Here is a 20,166-nt window from a genome sequence, read left to right as displayed (position 1 = left end):
ACTTACATTTAATTTTAGACATTTTAAGACTTTTTCAGGACCTGCAGACACACTGCTGCCAAGCTGTTTGTTACAAGCTGTTGACAGATTGCACCACCAGGGGGCTCTGACAAGCTGCTAAACCATGCTGGCAAACAACTGCTCTGGGACACTAAAAACAAGTACTTAGTGTATGAATGCAAACCTTTGATTACTCCGGCTGTCACCTAATATCCCTCAGCAGTACCATTAATATAACTAGCACCATTTAAGCTTTATGATCTATTGGGGATGCAGCGGGGGTGTTTTTGGTGTCTGTGTGCTCATCTCTCAGCAGGTAAGCTGACCAGTGGACCATCACCTAAAAACCCTCAGGGGCTACAGGTGTATGGAGGGAGGAGACAGAGGCAGGTGGACACAGAGGTGGTGGGTTGGGATGGTTCTCTGTGGTGGTTCATGGTTTCAGAGAGATCTGCGATGTGCGTTTCTCCTGACTCAGTTAACCGTAGCATGGAATGGCTCAGCATGGCGGAGTCAGGTTAGTGCAGGGTGAAACGGCGAGATGGCGCAGCTCGGGGCTCACCTCTAAGGCAGGAGGGGGGGGTACCACAGGGGAGAAAGGGTGGTACGGAAGCTGAGAAAGGCCACTAGATCAGAAACCACAAGAGCCAAACAGTAAAGAGCCCTGAGGAGGCAAACTGTGGGCAGGGAGAAGAGAGAGGAGAGAGCTGCTAGTTACAGATGAGGGAGGGGAGGGAGGCAACACACGCACGCACGCACGCATGCATGCGCGTGCGCACACACACACACACACACACACACACACACACACACACACACACACACACACACACACACACACACACACACACACAGTGTCCTCAGGCTGTTTCCTTACAGACACCCATCAAAGACAAGCACCTGACAAACACTCTCAGAAGTTAATTGAGTGGTTTAGTGTATATGCACAGACTCTAGAAGTATTAAAATAGACGGTAAACACAAGTTACAGAGAAGGGGAAGGGAAATGGACAGCTAGTGTAATTTCATTTTGATACACATTATATTATGGTGTGTTTACTGATTTCATCAAAAAATGTGTAAAAAAAAAATTTATCAAGAAACTACATTTACCGAACAGCTTTATTATCTTAACAACCTTAAAATAGCAGTTTCAAAGCACTACAAAAGGACTTTTAGGCTTTTACTCGTATAACACTTGTGACCTTTGACCCACCTGCCAGGCCTCCAGCTGCTGCGACAGGTTGAGCTTCTGCTGGATGGCGTCCAGGAGCTGGCTATTCAGAGACATGATGTCTATTTTACACTTGGCCAGCTCCATCTCCACTGCTTTCTTCCTGCAACACCCACACACACACACATACACACACACAAACACACATTAAATAGTGGCATTCTGCTAGCGTGATTGGTCTACCGAAACTAACACAGTGATGAACGCAACTCTTTAAAGAAATACTTCAGCCTTTCAGTAAAAACAACTTATTTCTTGCAGAGAGTTAGATGAAAAGATTGGTAAATAAAAGGCTACAGTCAGCAGCAAGTTAGCTTAGCATAAAGCTAAGGTAACAAAATTTTGATCTAAAGCTTGTTAATTGACACATTATGGTCATAAGGAGACTCCAGGAAATCACTGCTCCCAGCCAGGAAACAGTCCAGCACATTACCTCCTTATGGCCACAACTTGTTTTAAATGTTTAATTTTGGATGGGTTAAACAGACAAGATATGACTAAGTGAGCTTTAGAGGTGTTTGTAGGCAGAGTCTGTTAGCTTTGGACAGAGCTGGGCTATCTGTTTCTCCAAGCTTCCGGTCTTTATGCTCAGTGAGTTGTCGAGATGTCTGTCTTCTCTCCAATATAATGGAACTGTCTTACTGGCACTCTGCTTGTGGTGCTCAAAGCACCAAAAAATGCACCTGAAAAACTCAACAGTAATATCTCTTTGCAGAAATCATGACCTGGTTACTCAAGATAATCTACAGACCTTATGAGCAGTTTCATGTAGGAACTATTTTCTTTACACCAAACTACGCCCGCCAGCTGTATCACCATGCAGAAGGACAAGAGGCTCATGCTCACGACATTGCGAGATGTAAACATTAATGGTGTCTTCCTCAGCTGAGCTGTAACGTTGGCTCGCTCTTGTCCATGAGTTAATGTGCGCGTCCATTTCTGCAGTGATGCAGTTGACGGCTGTTGTTTGGTGGACATAAAGTGGGTCCTACATGAAACTGCTCACAACAAGGTCTGTGGATTTTCTTGAGTAAGCGGGTCATGATTTGTGAAAAGCAAAACTGAAAGTTTTTCAAATGTTTTTTGGCTCTTTAAGCAAAACAAGCTGAGTGCGCCTTAGTTCCATTATATTAAAGAGAAAGCAGACATTTCTACAACTGATATCTCCAACGCTCCAACACAACTCACACCAAAACAATCTAGACTGCACAGCCAAGAGGAAAAATATGTATTTTTTTATTTTGGGGTGAACTGTCCCTTTAATTACCTTTAGGAACAATTGCCAAAACTATAAATACCAGACCCAGATTGTGATAAAATGGAATTATCGTTTGGACTTGGCATCATTTTAATTGAAAAAAATTTAGTAAAATAAAGTTTAAGTCTGCATATTTTTATGTGACATGCTCTTACTTGGCTATGGCGTCGTCTCTGTCTCTGATAGCAGTCTGAAGCTGCTCGCTGGGTTCTCGGACTTCAGCCATCGTCCTCATCCGCTCATTGTCTTCCCGGAGAGAGCACATCTCTACAGAGAGCAGCGCCATCTGTAGGTCAGATGGGAGAATGACACAGATGTTTGTGTAAGACGCAGGACTCATAAATTTAAGAATGCATCCAGTCTCTGAAGTCCGAGGGCGGCTCATGTTTGAGACTGAGTTGACCCAGTTCATCGGGAGAGCAACTGACTGTGTGTGTGTGCGTGCCTGCGTGCGTGCGTGTGTAGCTTATTTTGTGTAAGTCATGTAAGATGGCACTTTAAACCCACAGGGGAGTGAGAGCTGTCCTGGCAGAAAGAAGACAAGGTTGAAGCGATGTCCTACATTACGAACAACACACATCAAATTCACACTGGCATACAAACTCAGGACTACATGCAAGGGGTCGACCGATACTGGTTTTTCTGGACCAAAACCGATACCGATTATTAGTGCTTAATGAGACCAATAACCGATATTTGGAATTGATATGCATTTACAACAAAATGAAAATCTCCAACACAAGACTTTTGCTAAACAATGCATTTAGCAAAAGTTTAATCAAAACTGAAACTTTCAACATCATATACAGAAAGTTCCCTGAAACTTCTTTTTTTTATAAAGTCATGAAAATTTAAACTAAAAATGAATCATCAAAAAAGCTCCCTGATGTTTTGCAAAGTAAAATTTCTCCGATGCTGACACTTTTTTTGCAACTTTTAATTATTTATTCCTATCATTAAAATAAAATACCAATACAGATAATCGGCAAAATGTCAATATCAGCCCCAGTAATCGGCCAGGCCAACAATCTGTCGACCTCTACCACATGCAGCAATATGTTGTATCACAAATGTTGCATCTTAGTCATGAGCACGCCTCACTGCAATCTTATTCAGCCAAGAAAGACTGGATGCAATCTTTATCTGCCTCGGTAAAAATATTTCTGCATTGTGCTCACGCTTTCGCGTCTGTATGTGTCACCTGCTCTCTTGTGATTCATTAGTGCAAACATATGCAGCATGTTTGTATGTGTGAACGCGTGCACAGCGCTGTCACCAGAGCCGGTACCTGATTGTGCAGCTGTAGCCCCTCCTCTTCACTGCTGCGAGTTTTGTCCTGCTCGGTTTCATACAGCTCTCTGACCTCCCGCAGCTCCTCTCCCAGCTTCCTCACCTGCTCCTCCAGCGCCTCCTCATCACTGCGCCGTGAGCCCTTCCAACACACAAAACACACACAGCATTTCAAAACACATACTCGCAGTAAATGTGCTGTTACAGCCCACAACTTAATACTGAAAACAGCCCCACAGAGGCTCCATCCTGTCAAAGTATTATTGAGTTAGCTGTCTTTAAAACGTCTTTAAAAAAATTTCACCTTTGCAACATCACCAACTCTTGGTAACACTTAATTTTATGAGCCCAAGAGGTTCCTCATACCGCGTTTTAACTTTAATATTAATCTAATAAAGTGTTACATAGTGGTGGAAGAGCTATTCAAATCCTTTACTAAAGTAGTAGTACTAATACCACACACAAAAAATAATCCTCTGCAAGTCATAGTCCTAAAAACCTTATTTGAGTAAAAGTATGTAAGTATTATCAGCTAAATGTACTTAACCCTTTAAAAGCTGGACCTTGATCAGTTTTCATGTGCTGCGTTCAGACGCCTTTTACAAACATTAAAACCTCCGAAACCTGAAAAAATCGTTTGGTTTCTAGACACACACTACTGGACACTGAATACCTAATTATCAAGGTTGTGAATACAAATCATTATTTTTCAACAACAACATGAAAAAAATCATCCTTAAAAAAAAAACAATTTTGTAAAACACAATTCCCTGCAAAATATAATAAACATGAAACATACAACAAGTACGTCATGGCCATGGACTTTGTTCACGTAGGGAAACATTTTGGATTTTACTACCTATGATAACTATATTTTTTAATACTGGCATAAGGTCACATAACCTGGTTAGTTGACCTGTCTCCCACTTTAGTGTTTCACATTATTATTATTATTAAGTTCACTCACTTAATGCCCCTCCCTCCACAGCCTGTCAAATGACTGTATCCCCCAGGATACAATAAACAATGTAAACTCCTAGAGTTTGGCTGTGTTAGGGTGTTTTCATTATGTATTATTTTATTAGCTGTGGGTAACTCTGAAAACAAGCAGGTGAACAGAGGCAAGCCCACTGCAAAACCTTTTAAATCTGCCACTGTATGCCCTTTCATTAAATTTACAAAAACTACTACATCACTTCCTGGTTCTCTCTTACAAACTAAAATAAGAGTGGCTGCTTCCTATGGTGTCTTCCCTGTTAGCAGGGAACAAAGTTACCTGCAAGTTGCAATCATTTTTTAAAGAAAACATTTTAATCTAATGTTCAAAGAACGTTTTAAGGATGTTAATCATTGCAAACAATTCTCCTTTAAAGTTAAATGCTGACTAAGACATGACGTTATAACTGCAACATTCTGAAGATGTTTGGTTGATGCTGAGAGGTGACAGATCATAGAATGTTCTTTTATACAGTGTTCCCACAATGTTACATGAGAACAAAGGAAGAACATTTTCAAGGCAACATTCAGAAAATTGACGACTGAGATTAGAGACCACTTTTAATGAAAATGTAATGTAAGGTGATATGTTAACAAAAACATTTTTTCATGTTTATAGAGAATGTTACCCTAACTTTAAGAACATTCTGAGAACTAAAAGAAAACTGAACACTGCTGAACACATTATGAAAGCATTGTATTGGTTGCATTTTACCGTTCTCAGAATATTTTCAGAACCAAGAATTGCTAGCTGGGTTGGGCGATTGTCTCTACTTTTCATATAATAATAATAACGAGTAACATGATTCTTCCAAGGAGATTGTTTGGAAATTAACAGAGCCATAACATGAGACATTACCTCAATGTTTTAAATAGAGGCTATTTTCTGACAGTGCTGATTGTGTGTGTTTTTTGTTTTTTTTATTACCGTAGACTCGTTGCCATCCAGCAGATTCTGTGTGAGCCTCCGTAGCTCTAGCAGGCTGGTGTGGAGGCTCCCAGTAGGCACATCCTTGGCTGACGATGTCTCCGAGGACTCGTCCATGGAAGAGTCAGTGGACAGCGCCGAATCTGTAACGTCGTTCCCCCGGAGGTGGGAGCAGAGTGAGCGGACTTCGCAGTAGGCCTCCCATAGCTGAAGACGCAGCTGAATAGACAAGGTAAGTGTTAAAAAAAGCAAAGCAAAGTATCTGATATGCAAACACAACCCTACTGTAGCTACCTGCTCTCTCTCCTGCTCCTGCTCCTCCTGCTCCATGCTCTGTTCTATCTCACACAGCAGGCTGGACGGGTGCGGGGTGAGGCTGTGGAGGCTGTGCTCCTCCGTCAGCTCCTCCAGCCGAGCAGTCAGCTGCCTGTGGGACACCTGAACCTCCTGAAGCTCCAGCTGGCTCTGCCGTAACTGGACGCAGCACAGGAGGAAAAACTGTGACTTAACCCCTTGAAACATGAGCAAGTTGGCTTGTTTTCTTTCAAAAAAATGTGAAGAAAACAATTAGCAAAGAAAGAAGAAATTACACAAAAATGAGCAAAAAAATTAGTTAAAAAAAAAGAAAATGAGTCAAATAAATAATATATCAAAAATAATAAATAAATCAAACAAAACACAGAAATTACCTGGAAAAACTGCTTAAAATCATAGGTTTGTAACATAATTTTAAATATGTAGTTATGATAGTTGTATAGTTATTCCCCCTAGCTTTTTCCTTTTCCCCTAGACATTTTTTAGTAGCTATTAAATAAAGCAATTTTCTTAATTTACTAATTTCTTGCAAAAAAATTTATTGCCAAGTTGCTCATTGCCTTTTTCCCATGTTTTTGAAAGAAATTGCACCAATTCACTCATGGTTCAAAGATTTAAATACTTGTAAAAGGCATGTGAAAGCAGCACAACTAAAGTAATGTTGCTCTAGTTTTCAAAGGGTTAACAGTGTAGAAAAAGCACCTGTAGAGGTCTGATTGGTCAGTTGACTACCTCAAGGACAAATTTTAGTGTATAAACACAAGAACAGCTTTATAGAAGGTTACTTACTCACAATGTCTACAGTTAGTAGTTATTCTTTTAAGATTTTAGGTCTGTACCTGTAGGTCCTTCTCGTGAGACTGCCTCTCCAACACCAGCGTCCTCTCTCGGAGGTCGTCCACTGTACTCTGCAGCAGCTCATTCTCCTCCAGCATGGCGTGCACCCGACGCTCCAGCTCCATCTTCCTCTCCGACAGCATCTTAATCTAACATGTCAAACAGCACCGCTTAGTTACTGCGCCGTGGGAAAGAGGAATTAATCGCAGAAACTGAGGACTGTTTCGATTTCTCTGGTCGATAGCGGACCGATGGGCAGCTATGGAGCTGATTAAAGGCTAAATCTTGTTGTTTTTTCTGACTCTGAGGCAAACTGGGCTCTTACACAAGATTAAAAAGTACTCCCACTGGCCTAAAGAATGTTTGTTGCCTAGCAGGGGCGTAGGCGTCAGTTGCCACCCTTGTCTTCAGGAATGCCTTGGTGATATGTTAGCGTCTCCACAAAGCTTGATTTCAGCTTACTCCACAGTATACATGTGTGACGGCTTTCCACTGAAGGCTAGCACTGCAGAAACACAACATGTTCCCAGTGAATTGTTTACCTTGCAGCTGCCTCTGACAGATTCCCCATTAAACAAACATCAGTTCATTTCAATCCCTCCTGCTTTTGACCTACATCTGGTAACCTACTTCACAGGGTACGGGCTTACATGTGGATCACTTGTTTTTATTACCATATGAGCGTCCACATTGCCAGGTTTGGGTTATTTTTGGGGCTGCTGTAGTCGCTCTCGTCACACAAATAGGGCAAAAAGCCATTAGTCATCAGTATATGTCATATAAAGGCAAAGCATTGGGAAAAGTGGGAGCACCCAGACATTGCAGTATCTCATCTAAATATAGAGCGGTAGCCTTTTCTCCCAATTATAGCACAGGCTCTGCAGTCTGGGTGTTTTCTGCCTCACTTTGAAGAGAGGCTATGGGGAAATCTGATTTGTTTTTATGCTCTTACAGTGCCTTTGTTCATGATACATCTGGCTGATCATCATACATGACACAGCTGACATCACAATACATCTCATGCTCCAATAACCAAGCATGTTCCTCATGCTCGATGTCATGAAACAGGGATTGCTGTAAGGATTTGGAAATGTCAAGTGCAAATTTTTCATTTTTAGAGAGACAGAAACATGAATATCACAAAACATTAAATGTACAATGCTACAGTATTACTATCTATGAATTGATAGTATTTTACCCAATTATTGGCTGGTTTACAGACAGAGGAGGTGTGATTCAAAAGAAAATAATGGTGCAATCCTTGTTTCTATTATTTTGCGAGACGTTACATGCGGCATGCAGTCTGAGCGACAGGCAGCGTTCGGTAACCACTCACTTCTAGCCCTTGCTGCTCCAACCAAGAGGGAAGGAGAGTGAGGGGAGGAGGAATGGTGAAGAGAGAGATGAAGATAATCATTACAGAGAGAGAAAAAGTAGTTTGAGAGTAATCCCACATTTGCCCTGACAGAATAAACACTTCATGGTGGGTGAAAGGTGAACATCATCTCCTAAAAAAACAGGGCATTTGTTTAAAGTAGTGTTTCCCTTTAGTGTGATTCTATTTCCTTATTATTATTATTTTTTTTTACCAAGAATTCCAACATCAAAGCGAGACTGTGTAACTTTTGTTAAACAGCAGCCCCTGTGGTAACTGCGCATTAATGGGACATTGAATTTTCCTAAAATTCCTAAAATTCCTGGAGTCAACTGTTTTAGACGGACTGACATCAATATTAGGTGACCACACTGAGAGTGAGTGCAATGGACCAAAAGCAGGAAAAAAAGACATCTCCTGGTGTGGTACAGCTTCTTTACATCTGTTAGGCTTGGGTGGTATCATGATATTAAGATATACCAAGATATTTAAAAATCCCAATGCCATGATTTTGAATGCCATAAAAAATACAAACACTCATCTTTCTATTGAACTCACATGGATATGCTGTATTGTTTCATAAGGACAAAGGGTAAGACTGTTACCTTACGGTTTATTTATTAGACTGAAAAGAGAGCTTGCAGAAACTCGTTACAAACTTGCTATTCGGGGTGGTCGTATGTAGTGTTGTGTTTTTTCGTCTCATGTATTCATCCATTTACCTTATATCCTGTTTTATTTTGAAAGTCAAGCTCCTCATGAGTCATGTCTTGTGTTACGTCCTGCCTTTGTCTGTTTCCCACCTGTCTTCTGACACAACTGACCTCCAACAGTCTCATTAATCCTTCCCTGTTCCTAGAGTCTTCCCTGTACACCTGTTCTGTGTTAGTCTGTTTGCTCCACCCTAGTGTTCCCCACCACACCCTTGTTGTTAGCGCATCCCTGTGTTTCCCTCCTTAAGCATCCTCCTGCCGCATCCTCCAGCTTTCCCTTCCCTGGTGTTGAGGTTTGATGTTTGTTCCTTGTCTTGCCTCCTTGCATTTAAAGCCAGTTCTGTTATGCATACATCTGTCTGTTCCCATAAGCTGGTTATAAATAAGTTATATTTCTTCGAGTTCCTGTTGCCATGCTGTTGCTTTTTTGCACCTGGGGTTGACTGCCTGTAATATCCCCAACAGAACCAACTGACCTCTATGAACCCAACAAAGCAACATTCCTGTCAGTGTTTTGAATTGGATTGGTCTGCAGCAAATCTCCCTGCATTCCGGCCACTAATCCACCCCCTGGACCCAGATGGTGAGTATATTATGTTGTTGTAGTATATTACGTTTTTTTTTTGCATTACATGATGGGTAGCACTGCACATAAATACTCTCATATACCGTACAACCCAGTGAAATTTAATAAAAGGATTAAGTTATGCAAAAAAAATAAATTCTTTCTATTTAACTCATACAGAGAGGCTGTATTGAGGATGTATTGTCTGTGGTGCACCCCATGTGCCACCAGAAGTCTGTCTCTACTGGTGGAACAGGTAGCTGAGCTGAGAAACATGGTGCCTACAAGTGGTGGGCATAACATTACAGGGCTGTAAACAGCCGGTGAGCAACGGCAGAGAGTGCGCAGGGGAAAACAGCATATTTTCACATCTAACTTGATGAATTAAGGGTTTATTTTGACTGAACCAGAGTTAGAACAGTTGACTAAATTGTACTAGATGACTAACTAAGATGGTTTAGGTGAGTTTTATTGTGTTTCTGTTGAGTTTGAATTCAGTGTGTTGATAAGTTAACAAGGCAGTTATGCTATATTTAGTTCAGTGAAAAATAGATGCTTGATTTTAGGAGGTGCAAGGTTGTATTCTTCTGTTTAACTTTCTTGAAATTTTGTGAGTTTGTGTTGGTTATTTATCAGATTTTAAAGCTTAGATATCTTTTGGAGTGTTGCAAACTCGTGGGTCAAGTGGGAGAAGGGGATAGGTAGATAGCACTGCACACAAATATCATCATAAACAGTAAACCCCTGTGAAATTTCAGGAAAGTATGAGGGAACGAAAAAATAGATACCATCCAAGCCTATCATCTGTAACGTACAAAACATAATACAAAAGCAACACAAGGTCAGAAAATATTTACATTGTCTCTGTAAAGTCGAATCACACAGCAATATCTAAAGTTTGCTAACATTAGCCACCATGATGGTCACATCTGACCAATTAAGCCAGTAGAAACAAAACTTTTGAGTGTACTGAAATAAACAGCGCTGTGTTTTATTGGTAAAAAAAAAATCATAATCATGTTTATTTGCATGAAGGAGAATGTTTGAAAAATTCTTTCAAAAGTTACATAGTCTCGCTTTAACTTCTCTTGGGATCTGCTGTCACCTCAGGCAGTCAGGCTTCTCGCTGACTACCAATATAACTGCAAACATTGTTTTTGCAAGTAGCAAATGACTACTCGAGGTCTGTGCACTCTGAAAAGTACAATTCAATCAACTGTACTTAGTAGAAAGTGATGCATAATGTTAAAAACGGTGCTGATAGTGGCTCACCTCCGCCTGTAGAGTCTCTAGTCGTGTCATGTGCTGGCTTGTAGACATACTCTTCTCCCTGAAGTCATCCCGTAATGAATGGACCTGAGTGGACAGCTGCCTCTCCACCTCTGCAGCCTGGATGGAGACACACAGACAGGATAGTAAGAAAAGATAGCCCAGATATGATATAAATGTGTCTGCTCTTGCATTAGTACTATAACGATTTAGCTCCCCTCTCACAATGGATGGGTTGTCAAAATTGACACCATGCAACTGACAGTTCAGTCAAAATTCTGGTCATTTTTTGTGTAACTAACATAGCATCTTCTTTGTAACTTGCACCCCCAGATTTTTTGGGGTCTATAGACCCACACTACACTGTCTTAAGTGACATCACTTTAGGGCATTATTCAGACTTTTCACAGCTCCCTCTGGAGACACTAAAGGCTTTATAAAACTATTTTCACATGTGCAGCAGACCATAGACTGTATATAACAATGGACAACATGACTGTTCCCCCAAAGTATGACATTTCAATCTCGATCGCCCCCTGATGTCTGTCTGCAGTATAGGTCATAAAGCCCTCCCCTCCATATTAGTGAATGGGACAAACTTAGCCAAACTAAAAACTCGCTGTATGTGGGATATTTTAGCTTTACTTAAGCATAACAGGAGTAAGTGGGTGCGCATCATCCATCTTTATACACAGTCTTTGCAGCACACCTGTAAAATCAGATGTGTTCTCCTTTAATCGTTGTTTATGGTCAAGTTGACATAACAGCACATTGTAAATGTGTTACATTAACCTCTCAGTTTTATTAGAAAGATTGAATAGCAGCTCTTTAAGTCTGTGTTCCCTTACAAAGATACTGAGGTGACTCACTAGAGTCTGACAGCTATTGTAAACACACACACACACACACACACACACACACACACACACACACAGACAAGCATAAACACATTGATGTTCACCATGTACTCAGTGACACAGAGTCACTTGTACATCATCCCTCTCCAGTCTGTTCCTGTAAAATGGTGCATTTGATAGCTGTTTCTCTGAAAGCCCAATTTTGTCTGAATGTCATGGCCCTTTTTTAAAAGCCTTGAATAGTCCACTGCTCAGTATTTGTGCAATCCAGCCCAGCAGCAGCCTGAGTGCATCAGTTGAGCTTATTGGACAGGTGGGATCAGGCCACACAGAGCCTGGCTCAGCTTCATTAGCATAAAGCTGCACTCAGGAAGCTACCGCTCGCATTATCATCACTGCCATGGCAACAGCAAAATCCTCAAAACCACTCACTTTTTACAGCTCACTGAGGAGACTGCATGAACAGTAAATATATCAAAAAGACTGTAAGAAAGGGAGCAACTGATCTGCACACTGAATACTAATTCCAGTTTTATTACCATGGCAAGCACTCTTAGGCCCTGAGGAGATCACCACGCATGCTTGAGTTCACATTATCAATAAATTTTTCTGGTTTGTCTTTAAATCACTGGTTGAACATGGAGATGACTAATATCAGTCTGAAGAAACGCCTCTAGGTGGCACCACACACTGCTACCTCCTCTCAAGGCGCTCACAAAAGATGAGAGGAGGATCAACAGCTGGTCGTGGTGCGTTCAAGGGCTCTGCTCTGAGCAGTTAATAATGCAGCACTCTTGAAATAACCCTGTGTAATTTCTTTTTACAATAAAATAAAACTGGAATTAAGGAACATTAATAGATTAGGTCGAAGTTCAAATGTTCTCCTCGCATAAAATGTTTGAAATAAAATAGTTTTCATATCTCTGCAAAGTATTTTAAAACAACAATTAATGAATAGATCACCCATCTCTCAATGTATATTCCAAAAAGGACTATTCCACATATAATGCATCCCAAAGATACACAGCAACTCAAACTTAAAATATGACCATAACATAATAAAGAAATAACTTTTTTTGTAAAACAACCATAATAATGCAGGTTAAATAATTCCACCACTCTTAAAAAAATGTATCTTTCCTTGTACATCCTTTAAACCTGGTTTAAAACATGGCTCCAAATAACTTCACTGCAACTATTATACGTTGAATAACAGAAAGATTTTAATTCAAAATATCAGAAAGATTTAAAGCAAATTTGTCATTCAATGACATCATGACAACAGTTTATATTGAGTAGATGAACAGCTAATTGATAAGCCTGAGCGATGACTAATAGGTTGTGTAGGTGTCATGATTGTGTGACAACTCAAATGTAAAACTGTGTTCATCTGGTACTCAAAGCAGATTAAGCAAATGCTAGTAGAAAGGTATTGCTGCTCTGTCTGTAATAGTCCTATGTATGAGTTTGAAGGACTTAGATGTGACACAAGGTCTAGGAAATCAAGATTTCTTTACACTTAATCTTTTTTTAATAAAAGGTTTTAGGACCAGTCTGAACAAAGATATATGAATGGTATAACTAACCACTCAAGACACTGCCATTCATAAAAATGTGCTACTCTCTACCAAGGGAATACTCCAATAGTTTTACAAGTAAGAGATAGATACTTGGCAAGAGGCGCTGGTACAAAGCTGATGCAGGAAAGAGCAATAACTTGATATTAGTCAGGATATCTATTTCATGGAAAAGTTGCCCATCAAGGGCGTCATTATGGTGTTTGATGCTGTTTGTCGTCATGGATTTCTCACATGTAAAAAGATACAGTAGTGCATATACTGTGGTTGCAGACTTAGATTTAGAGTCATGATGTATTATAGTACATTATGGCTCAGCTGCCTATCTGTGAAACTTAAAACTAATCAACTTCAAATTTGCGCAAAGATAATTGGCCAACCTGTGGCATACTCCTTTCAGGCAACTCATAAAAAGAGCATTCTCAGACTTAACAGCATCTCTACAGACCCCTTGCTTGTTCTAAAAAGAGGCCAACTTCTGCGTCTCATCATTTAAATGCAACAAGCTAAAAAATATGTTGATACATCAGTCTATTCTGTTGCTACACCAAAATCTGTGCTACTGATTGAGATTATTTACATTATTTGTTTTATACGGTCGTGACTGATTGGTGTGTTTTTGACAGGTATGTGCTGTTTGTGTATTTTTATGTCTAATTCTATATGAACTCCTTGAGCAGAACTGCGTGAGGCCGAAAAATGAATTTCAACGTATCGTATTATCATGGGTCAATGGATAATATTTGCATGATGTTTGTGTTGCTCTATATCTAATAATAATAACCATGGGGTGTGTGTCCTCACCGCAGCGGCCACAGGTTCTACTCCGATCTGCGGCCCTTTGCTGCATGTCATCCCCCCTCTCCCTCTGTCCTATAAATAATAAAAGCAAAAGCCAAAAAATAAACCTTTAAAGTAATAACAATGATAAGCACAACAACACTAATAATAGAGACCATGGTACAACTACTTCTGGACCCCTTGCTCAGATAACACTCTTCTTTGAACGTGTCCTTAATTTTTTTAATCTTAACTAAACACCTGTAAATTTCGTGTCTGCATCTTGCATGGATATGCTCACTGTTAGTCAACCTGCCAGTACTCAAAACAGCTTGTGTGGTAGTTCACCCTGCAATAGGTGTCATCAGGACAACAGGAATACAAAACCAGCTGTGACGAAGGTGTCGAATCAAACAAAAAAAACCTAAACCTAAATTTAGCACTTAAATCAGCATATTTAATGAAGTTGGTGGTATTACTATTTGAGTTCTAGCCAAATGGTTGAATTCCAGTATTGTAAGTTGCTTTAGTAAAAACAGCATTGTCTAAATAAATGAAACTGAATTAAATAAAATCTAAATGTATTATTTCTTAGATGTACTGATGATTTAAATGATTTGTTTCGACTTGGTTAATAATGACAGATAAATCACAGTTTATTTATTGTGATTTGTTGTGGAAAAAAAATAACAAATGTTGATGGATTCTGATGTAGACTAAAAGAAAAATAAATAATCCAGTATGTATTTCTGCAGTAGCCTAATATGCTTTAATATAAACTTTAAAGATTATGAACCTGCATAGCTCCATAAAACTTAAAATAAACTTATTGTCTTTGCTTTGGAGTCCTCTAAGCCATTTTCAAGTTTTGGAATATAAGCCAAAATAACATGTCAGTGAGCAAATGTCTCTGAGCCAGTTGGTATTAAACTATAGTGGCCAGATGTGAGTTTCTCTGTGATCACGTTTCTGTGTCCTCTGCGTGGGAAACAGATGTGCAGTCATTGTAGGCCAGTGCAGTGGCAGGTCACAGTGGTGAAGTGACATCTGACACACTGGCCCAGTAATAGGCTGACAGATTGAGAGCATGTCGGAAAACCACAGAGTTGACCACGGAGTGCCTCATTTGCAGATACTCACTTAATCTGCACATAAATTCCTCACATCCCAGACCAAGCATCATCAGTGTGGCAGGACAAACCGCCAAATCAGACCGCTGTGACGGAATCCAGGGCAGCAAAGTAGGGCTCAGCAGAGTCACGTTTACTTACGGTCTCTTTGCTTTCACATTTATGTGAGTAAATACTAAATACTGTGCTTTCCAGAAGAGGGTTGAAACTTAGAAAGTAGACATCACTCCTGTTGATTCAGTTGCCGATTGTCTGTGGCTGTGGAACCTGATCTCGCAGGTATGACTGCAGGTATGTCACAGGTCTTCGGTGGCACAACCTGGCATCAAACTATCTGCATCCTTGTGCCATTCTGTACAGCTCATTCCCATGGTAACAACACATGGAGTTTCAATTTGCATGTCACTCTGGTTGTCATAGCAACCCGGGAGAAGTGGGATGGGGTGGGGAGCCGCGAATAGTGGTCTCAATGCTTCTAGTATTTTCCTTAGTCACTTTCACAGAGTGCTGCCTCGTCTAGACGTGTGGAGGATGGGCAACCCCACGATCAAACGGTTGCATAACAAACACTGAGAGTGACAATACGTGCCAATCGGAGAGCTGATACCAAGAGCAACAGCTACCTTTGGCTGGTGGGAGGCAGATGTTATGTGCTCCGGTGATTGGATGCAAACGAAGCTGATGGCTGGACAGATGCCTGGGGACTGTGTTCAGTGCTGGCTAGAGGTTGTATAAGGAGGAGTGAAAGTGAATGCTGTGCAAAGTGTGATGTGGATACACACACACGCACGCACGCCCGCACGCCCGCACGCACGCACGCACGCACGCACACACACACACACAACGTAGTATGCCAACGTTCTGCTTTTGCCACCTCAAAAACATCACGCTTGTTAAATTCTTGTAAATGAGAAGTCAGAAAAATTGAATTACTTCTCCCCCTATAGTCTCAGATAAACATCTTAAATGCGTCACCGGAGGCTGCTGTCAATGTTCAATTAAGTAAATTCTAGAGGTTGACGGAAGCAGAATTGACCATGGCCATAAAACATGCAGACACTTTTGCTGGAGTCAGTGCATCCCCAGCCTTCTCTGAGCATGTGTGGTAATGTAATTAGAGAAAGGTCCCCTTCCTGCTGGTTCGCTCTGATCAGATTAGGCCTGAAGAGATTGGCTGTTCTCACACTCAGGAGCCATACAGACCAGAACACACCTCCTAGGCTCTACCCCTGGATCAATGAGAATGGATTTCTCCGGGTTTATGGAATATATGATATAGTTTTATCACCCAGTATTGGAAAATCCCAAAAAGAAATAATCCCTGGGGGTATTCGTGTCAACCCGGGATAAGATGTGACGAGCCACAGACTAAAACTTTAGATCTTCTTTGTCCCAATATCTATTCTACCTGCTGTTATTAATTAATTAGAGTATGGACTGGAGTTGTTTTGGTTCCTTGCTGAATGCATATGGCGAAGCTATTAGCGCGGATTATAGCCTAATCCCCTCAGGGCTGTATTTTAAACTGTGACTTACATCACTTCCTACAGAGTGACCTGCCTTCTCAAGGTCATCCCACTGCAACCAATTTAAGGTCCTGCTAAGAACTGACTGTTGTTAGGAAGGCAACACACTGTTTTCTTAAATATAATCTTTGGCTGTAAGGTAAATAAACGTTAGTTAATGATTAATTCTTCTAAAAAACATGACTGAAATGCAAAAAAAATCAAATGTCCTCAATTTATTTCAGAAACAAACTGAACATCGGCACTCACATATAAATCAACTTATTTAATTTGGACAAAATTAGCAGAAAGTGATGAGTTTCAAAGGCAAATTACATAAGTGAGGCTCCTCTATATATTGTTTGAGATTTTGGAGTTGTGTGCACTTTTTAAAAAAATATCCAATTTAATTCAATATTGAATATAATAATAATAAAATGATTGAATGAATGAATAATAATTGATGATGATTTATCAATTTAAATATATTTTTTATTTGTTTGATAATTCAGTCCTCGACAGCAATGATGAATACAAGATTCCAGTTAGTGATTATAATGCATATTTTGATGGATAGACCCCCCCACCCCTATTTAAATATCCTCAAAATGTGTATGGGGCTCCATCACTGTTGATTGAGATTGATTGTATAAAGTGTTATGAAAATGATAATTTATACACACTGTGAATTGGCTTGCAGACAGCCCATACTTTCTGAGCATATTTCCCTTGTTAGCTTTGTGTGAAGTTAGGATCCGTTAATGTTGCTATTGTTGTTAATGGTGAACTTATTATTGCAACATCATACAGCTAATACCACTTCAGTCAGAGTGTGAAAAGGTCACATTATGTCACTGCGTCATTTTGCACATCTTGCACTGAAACTGTAACTTTTTTTTAAATAATATTTTTCTAAAAAGTGTCAAATGCATGGAGTGAAATTTGGACAATTTGTGAGTACTAATCAATCGCCAGTCATTAATGTCAGCTATAGCTAAGTTACCTGCAGTACTGTAGCCACACATACACCCAGCAAACAACAATGGTACTCATGAGTGTATTCAACTTATGTTATTGTCATTATGTTATTTTCTTAGATATCCCGAGTGATGTCTGAGCAAAGTGTCAATTATTTACATTGCGCTGCATGTATACAGTTGTAGCTTTAATTTATTGCATATTTGTAAGGTATACTGTACAGCTGTGTTAGTTGGGGTTTTTTTTTGGGGGGGGGGGGCAATTTTAATTCCATGGCTACAGCCTTGCAATATCGTGATTGTGGTGTAGCAATGGTAGCTGGTAACAAACTCGTTTATGTGCTCCTCTTGTATGTTATTGTAAACCCAGGGGCTGTATATGTGGTTGTTCTGTCAGTTATCAAAACCTCGTCCTCGCCACTCTGAGCAGACATGTCAAAAGACAATAATAAAAAGATCAGAATCACTTGAGCAGAGTGCAGGAATATGCACTATGCCATAGTCTGGGGGGGGCTGTCATAATAACTGTTGTGTTTTAAAGAGTTAACTATTATGAGAAACAGAAGGTGCAGATGAAAATAGCAGGCCCTCAGGGACCTCACCACTGTAGAGTTCCCTCAGGGTAGTTTTACATTGCCTCCACATGCACAGAGCTGTAAACAGTTAACATTACTTAGTCATAGTCCAGTGCTCAATAATGAGCACTGACAGAGAGAGAGAGAGAAGAAAGCAAGAAAGAAAAGAGAAAGGAAGATAAAAATGAGCAAGAAAGCGAGCGCTGTGACTGACCTCATTTGTTCTATTACCCAGCAGGTCTCCCTCTGTCTGCCCAATTCACTGAATCATGGATCTGGATCGATGCGGTCAATTAAGTCTCATAAATTTCACTGAGTCACAAAGACCACAAAGATATGCCCCCCCTTTGCCCAAAACACAATCTACCACTTTAAGGGAATATCTTTATAGATTCCCACACCCAGGTTTCAGTTAAATTAAATGCAGTTTAATTATGCTAAGTGCCAGCTCTTGCTTGGATCCATAACAACTGACCAGCCTTTGATTGCTATGTGATGATGGTGTCGGGGCAACATAAGGCAGGATGCTGAAAAAATCTGACCCGAGATGAGAGGGAGAGCTGCTCTACACAGCAGTGAGCTGGGGGTTAAAATCAACCACACAGAGCTGTCTCCTCCCTGAACAGCGTGTGCCTTTGCAGCCGATCCTATCTCCTCCCAGGAAGGGGAGCGACACAGTGTGAGCGTCACCATAGACACAGCTGCTGACGGGGTTATCAAAGCACTCGTATAGGCTTGTCAACCTTTGTATGCACAGCTCTGAGGCATCCTGAAACGCAGCCTTGGTACCCACTGCCAGCCTACCTGGCAGCTGACAACACTGATTCCTTTGTTTACAGCCCTTCAGTTGTTATAATGGTCTTAAAGGAGTTTATGCTGTATATCCCTTTGACAGGTTAGGCAGCATGATGTAGTCTTACTCTTAGAAAGCAAGCTCATCCCTGTGACGTATCAGTTGTAAAGTGTGTCAGAGTGATTTGTAGCTGCTCAACCACACAGTTTGAGAAATTTAACATAATATATAGTGATAAGGAATGTTACTTTTCTGGTGTGGAAATGAGGCCACAAATGAAGAGACGGGTTGGACAAATTAACATGAAAACCAAGGGTATAATCCAGGTCAATCCTACAATAACACAGACTATTCTCTATTTACAAGTGAGAAATGTCCTTGATAAGACTGTGAAAGAGGTGAGTAAGTACTGCTTAGTAGTTTAAATAACTTATTTAATAATCAGGTGCTCAAAAAAAGCATCAGCCATTTGCACTGACTAAGCAGAAGTTATTACTATTTGGCCTAAACCTAAGAACACCTGTTGCCAAAAAAAAGTAGGTATAAATACTTCCTTATTCCTGTCTCCATTCATGATGATGATGCTATGGCGACAGTAACAGTACATGTTGTATTGTAATATGACGATGCTGATAATGACAATGACAGGGTGACAGTAACAGTACATATTGTACACGTAGTACTGATGATGATGATGACGATGATGATAGGGTGACTTGTAACATTACGATGTTGTATTTGTAGTATTGATGAAGTTGATGACGATGATAGGGTGACAGAGGCTATACATATTGTACTGATGATGATGATGATGTTAGAGTGACAGTAACAGTACATATTGTTCTTGTGTGCTATATTGCAGCATCAGCATTTATGTCACCGGTCCTGATGCTGCATTATGGTGACTGTCATGACCTGTTGAAGGTGATGTATACAGTATTAGGAATGGTTTCTGTTATTAGGAGATGTCATATTTAATGCTCACTAAATTATTATAGGCTCTTTGGAGTTATGGTGGACACTTATTAGTCTGCTCTTGTGGAGTTTGAATGTGCAGAAGTGCAAGTCATCTTGGGTATAGATTAATGTCAGCTGTATGTTTCTGAGTCATATTGTTTGTGCTTTATGTGTTTTTATTATGTTTTTACCCATGCTGCAACACAAATTCCCATTTGGGACAAATAATAAAATT

General features: G+C 40.3%; 1 protein-coding gene across 3 annotated transcripts in view; it reads right to left on the bottom strand.

Annotated features, from left to right (window-relative positions):
* bicdl1 (BICD family like cargo adaptor 1) overlaps nucleotides 1-20,166 on the bottom strand; it is a 33,081-nt gene that overhangs the window by 7,962 nt on the left and 4,953 nt on the right. The window contains exons 3-10 of one of the 3 annotated variants that reach the window (XR_015776497.1): nucleotides 10,784-10,900; nucleotides 6,861-7,007; nucleotides 6,001-6,180; nucleotides 5,707-5,925; nucleotides 3,781-3,924; nucleotides 2,648-2,778; nucleotides 1,217-1,337; nucleotides 563-677 (exon numbers count right to left, since the gene is read on the bottom strand). Coding sequence is in view for 2 of the 3 variants with exons in the window: in XM_042489030.2 (XP_042344964.1) it covers nucleotides 1,217-1,337; nucleotides 2,648-2,778; nucleotides 3,781-3,924; nucleotides 5,707-5,925; nucleotides 6,001-6,180; nucleotides 6,861-7,007; nucleotides 8,195-8,206; nucleotides 10,784-10,900 (1,071 nt within the window). In the remaining variant the exon portion in view is untranslated. Of the gene's footprint in view, nucleotides 1-562; nucleotides 678-1,216; nucleotides 1,338-2,647; nucleotides 2,779-3,780; nucleotides 3,925-5,706; nucleotides 5,926-6,000; nucleotides 6,181-6,860; nucleotides 7,008-8,194; nucleotides 8,207-10,783; nucleotides 10,901-20,166 lie in introns of all 3 variants that reach the window. The other 2 variants (XM_042489030.2, XM_088077166.1) reach the window with 2 other exon arrangements.

Source organism: Plectropomus leopardus, chromosome 4, assembly GCF_026936395.1.
Source record: "Plectropomus leopardus strain MGB_pleo_1.0 chromosome 4, ASM2693639v1, whole genome shotgun sequence".
Classification (NCBI taxonomy): domain Eukaryota; kingdom Metazoa; phylum Chordata; class Actinopteri; order Perciformes; family Serranidae; genus Plectropomus; species Plectropomus leopardus.
Note: the sequence above shows the minus strand (reverse complement) of the source record. Positions and strands in the feature narration are given on the sequence as shown.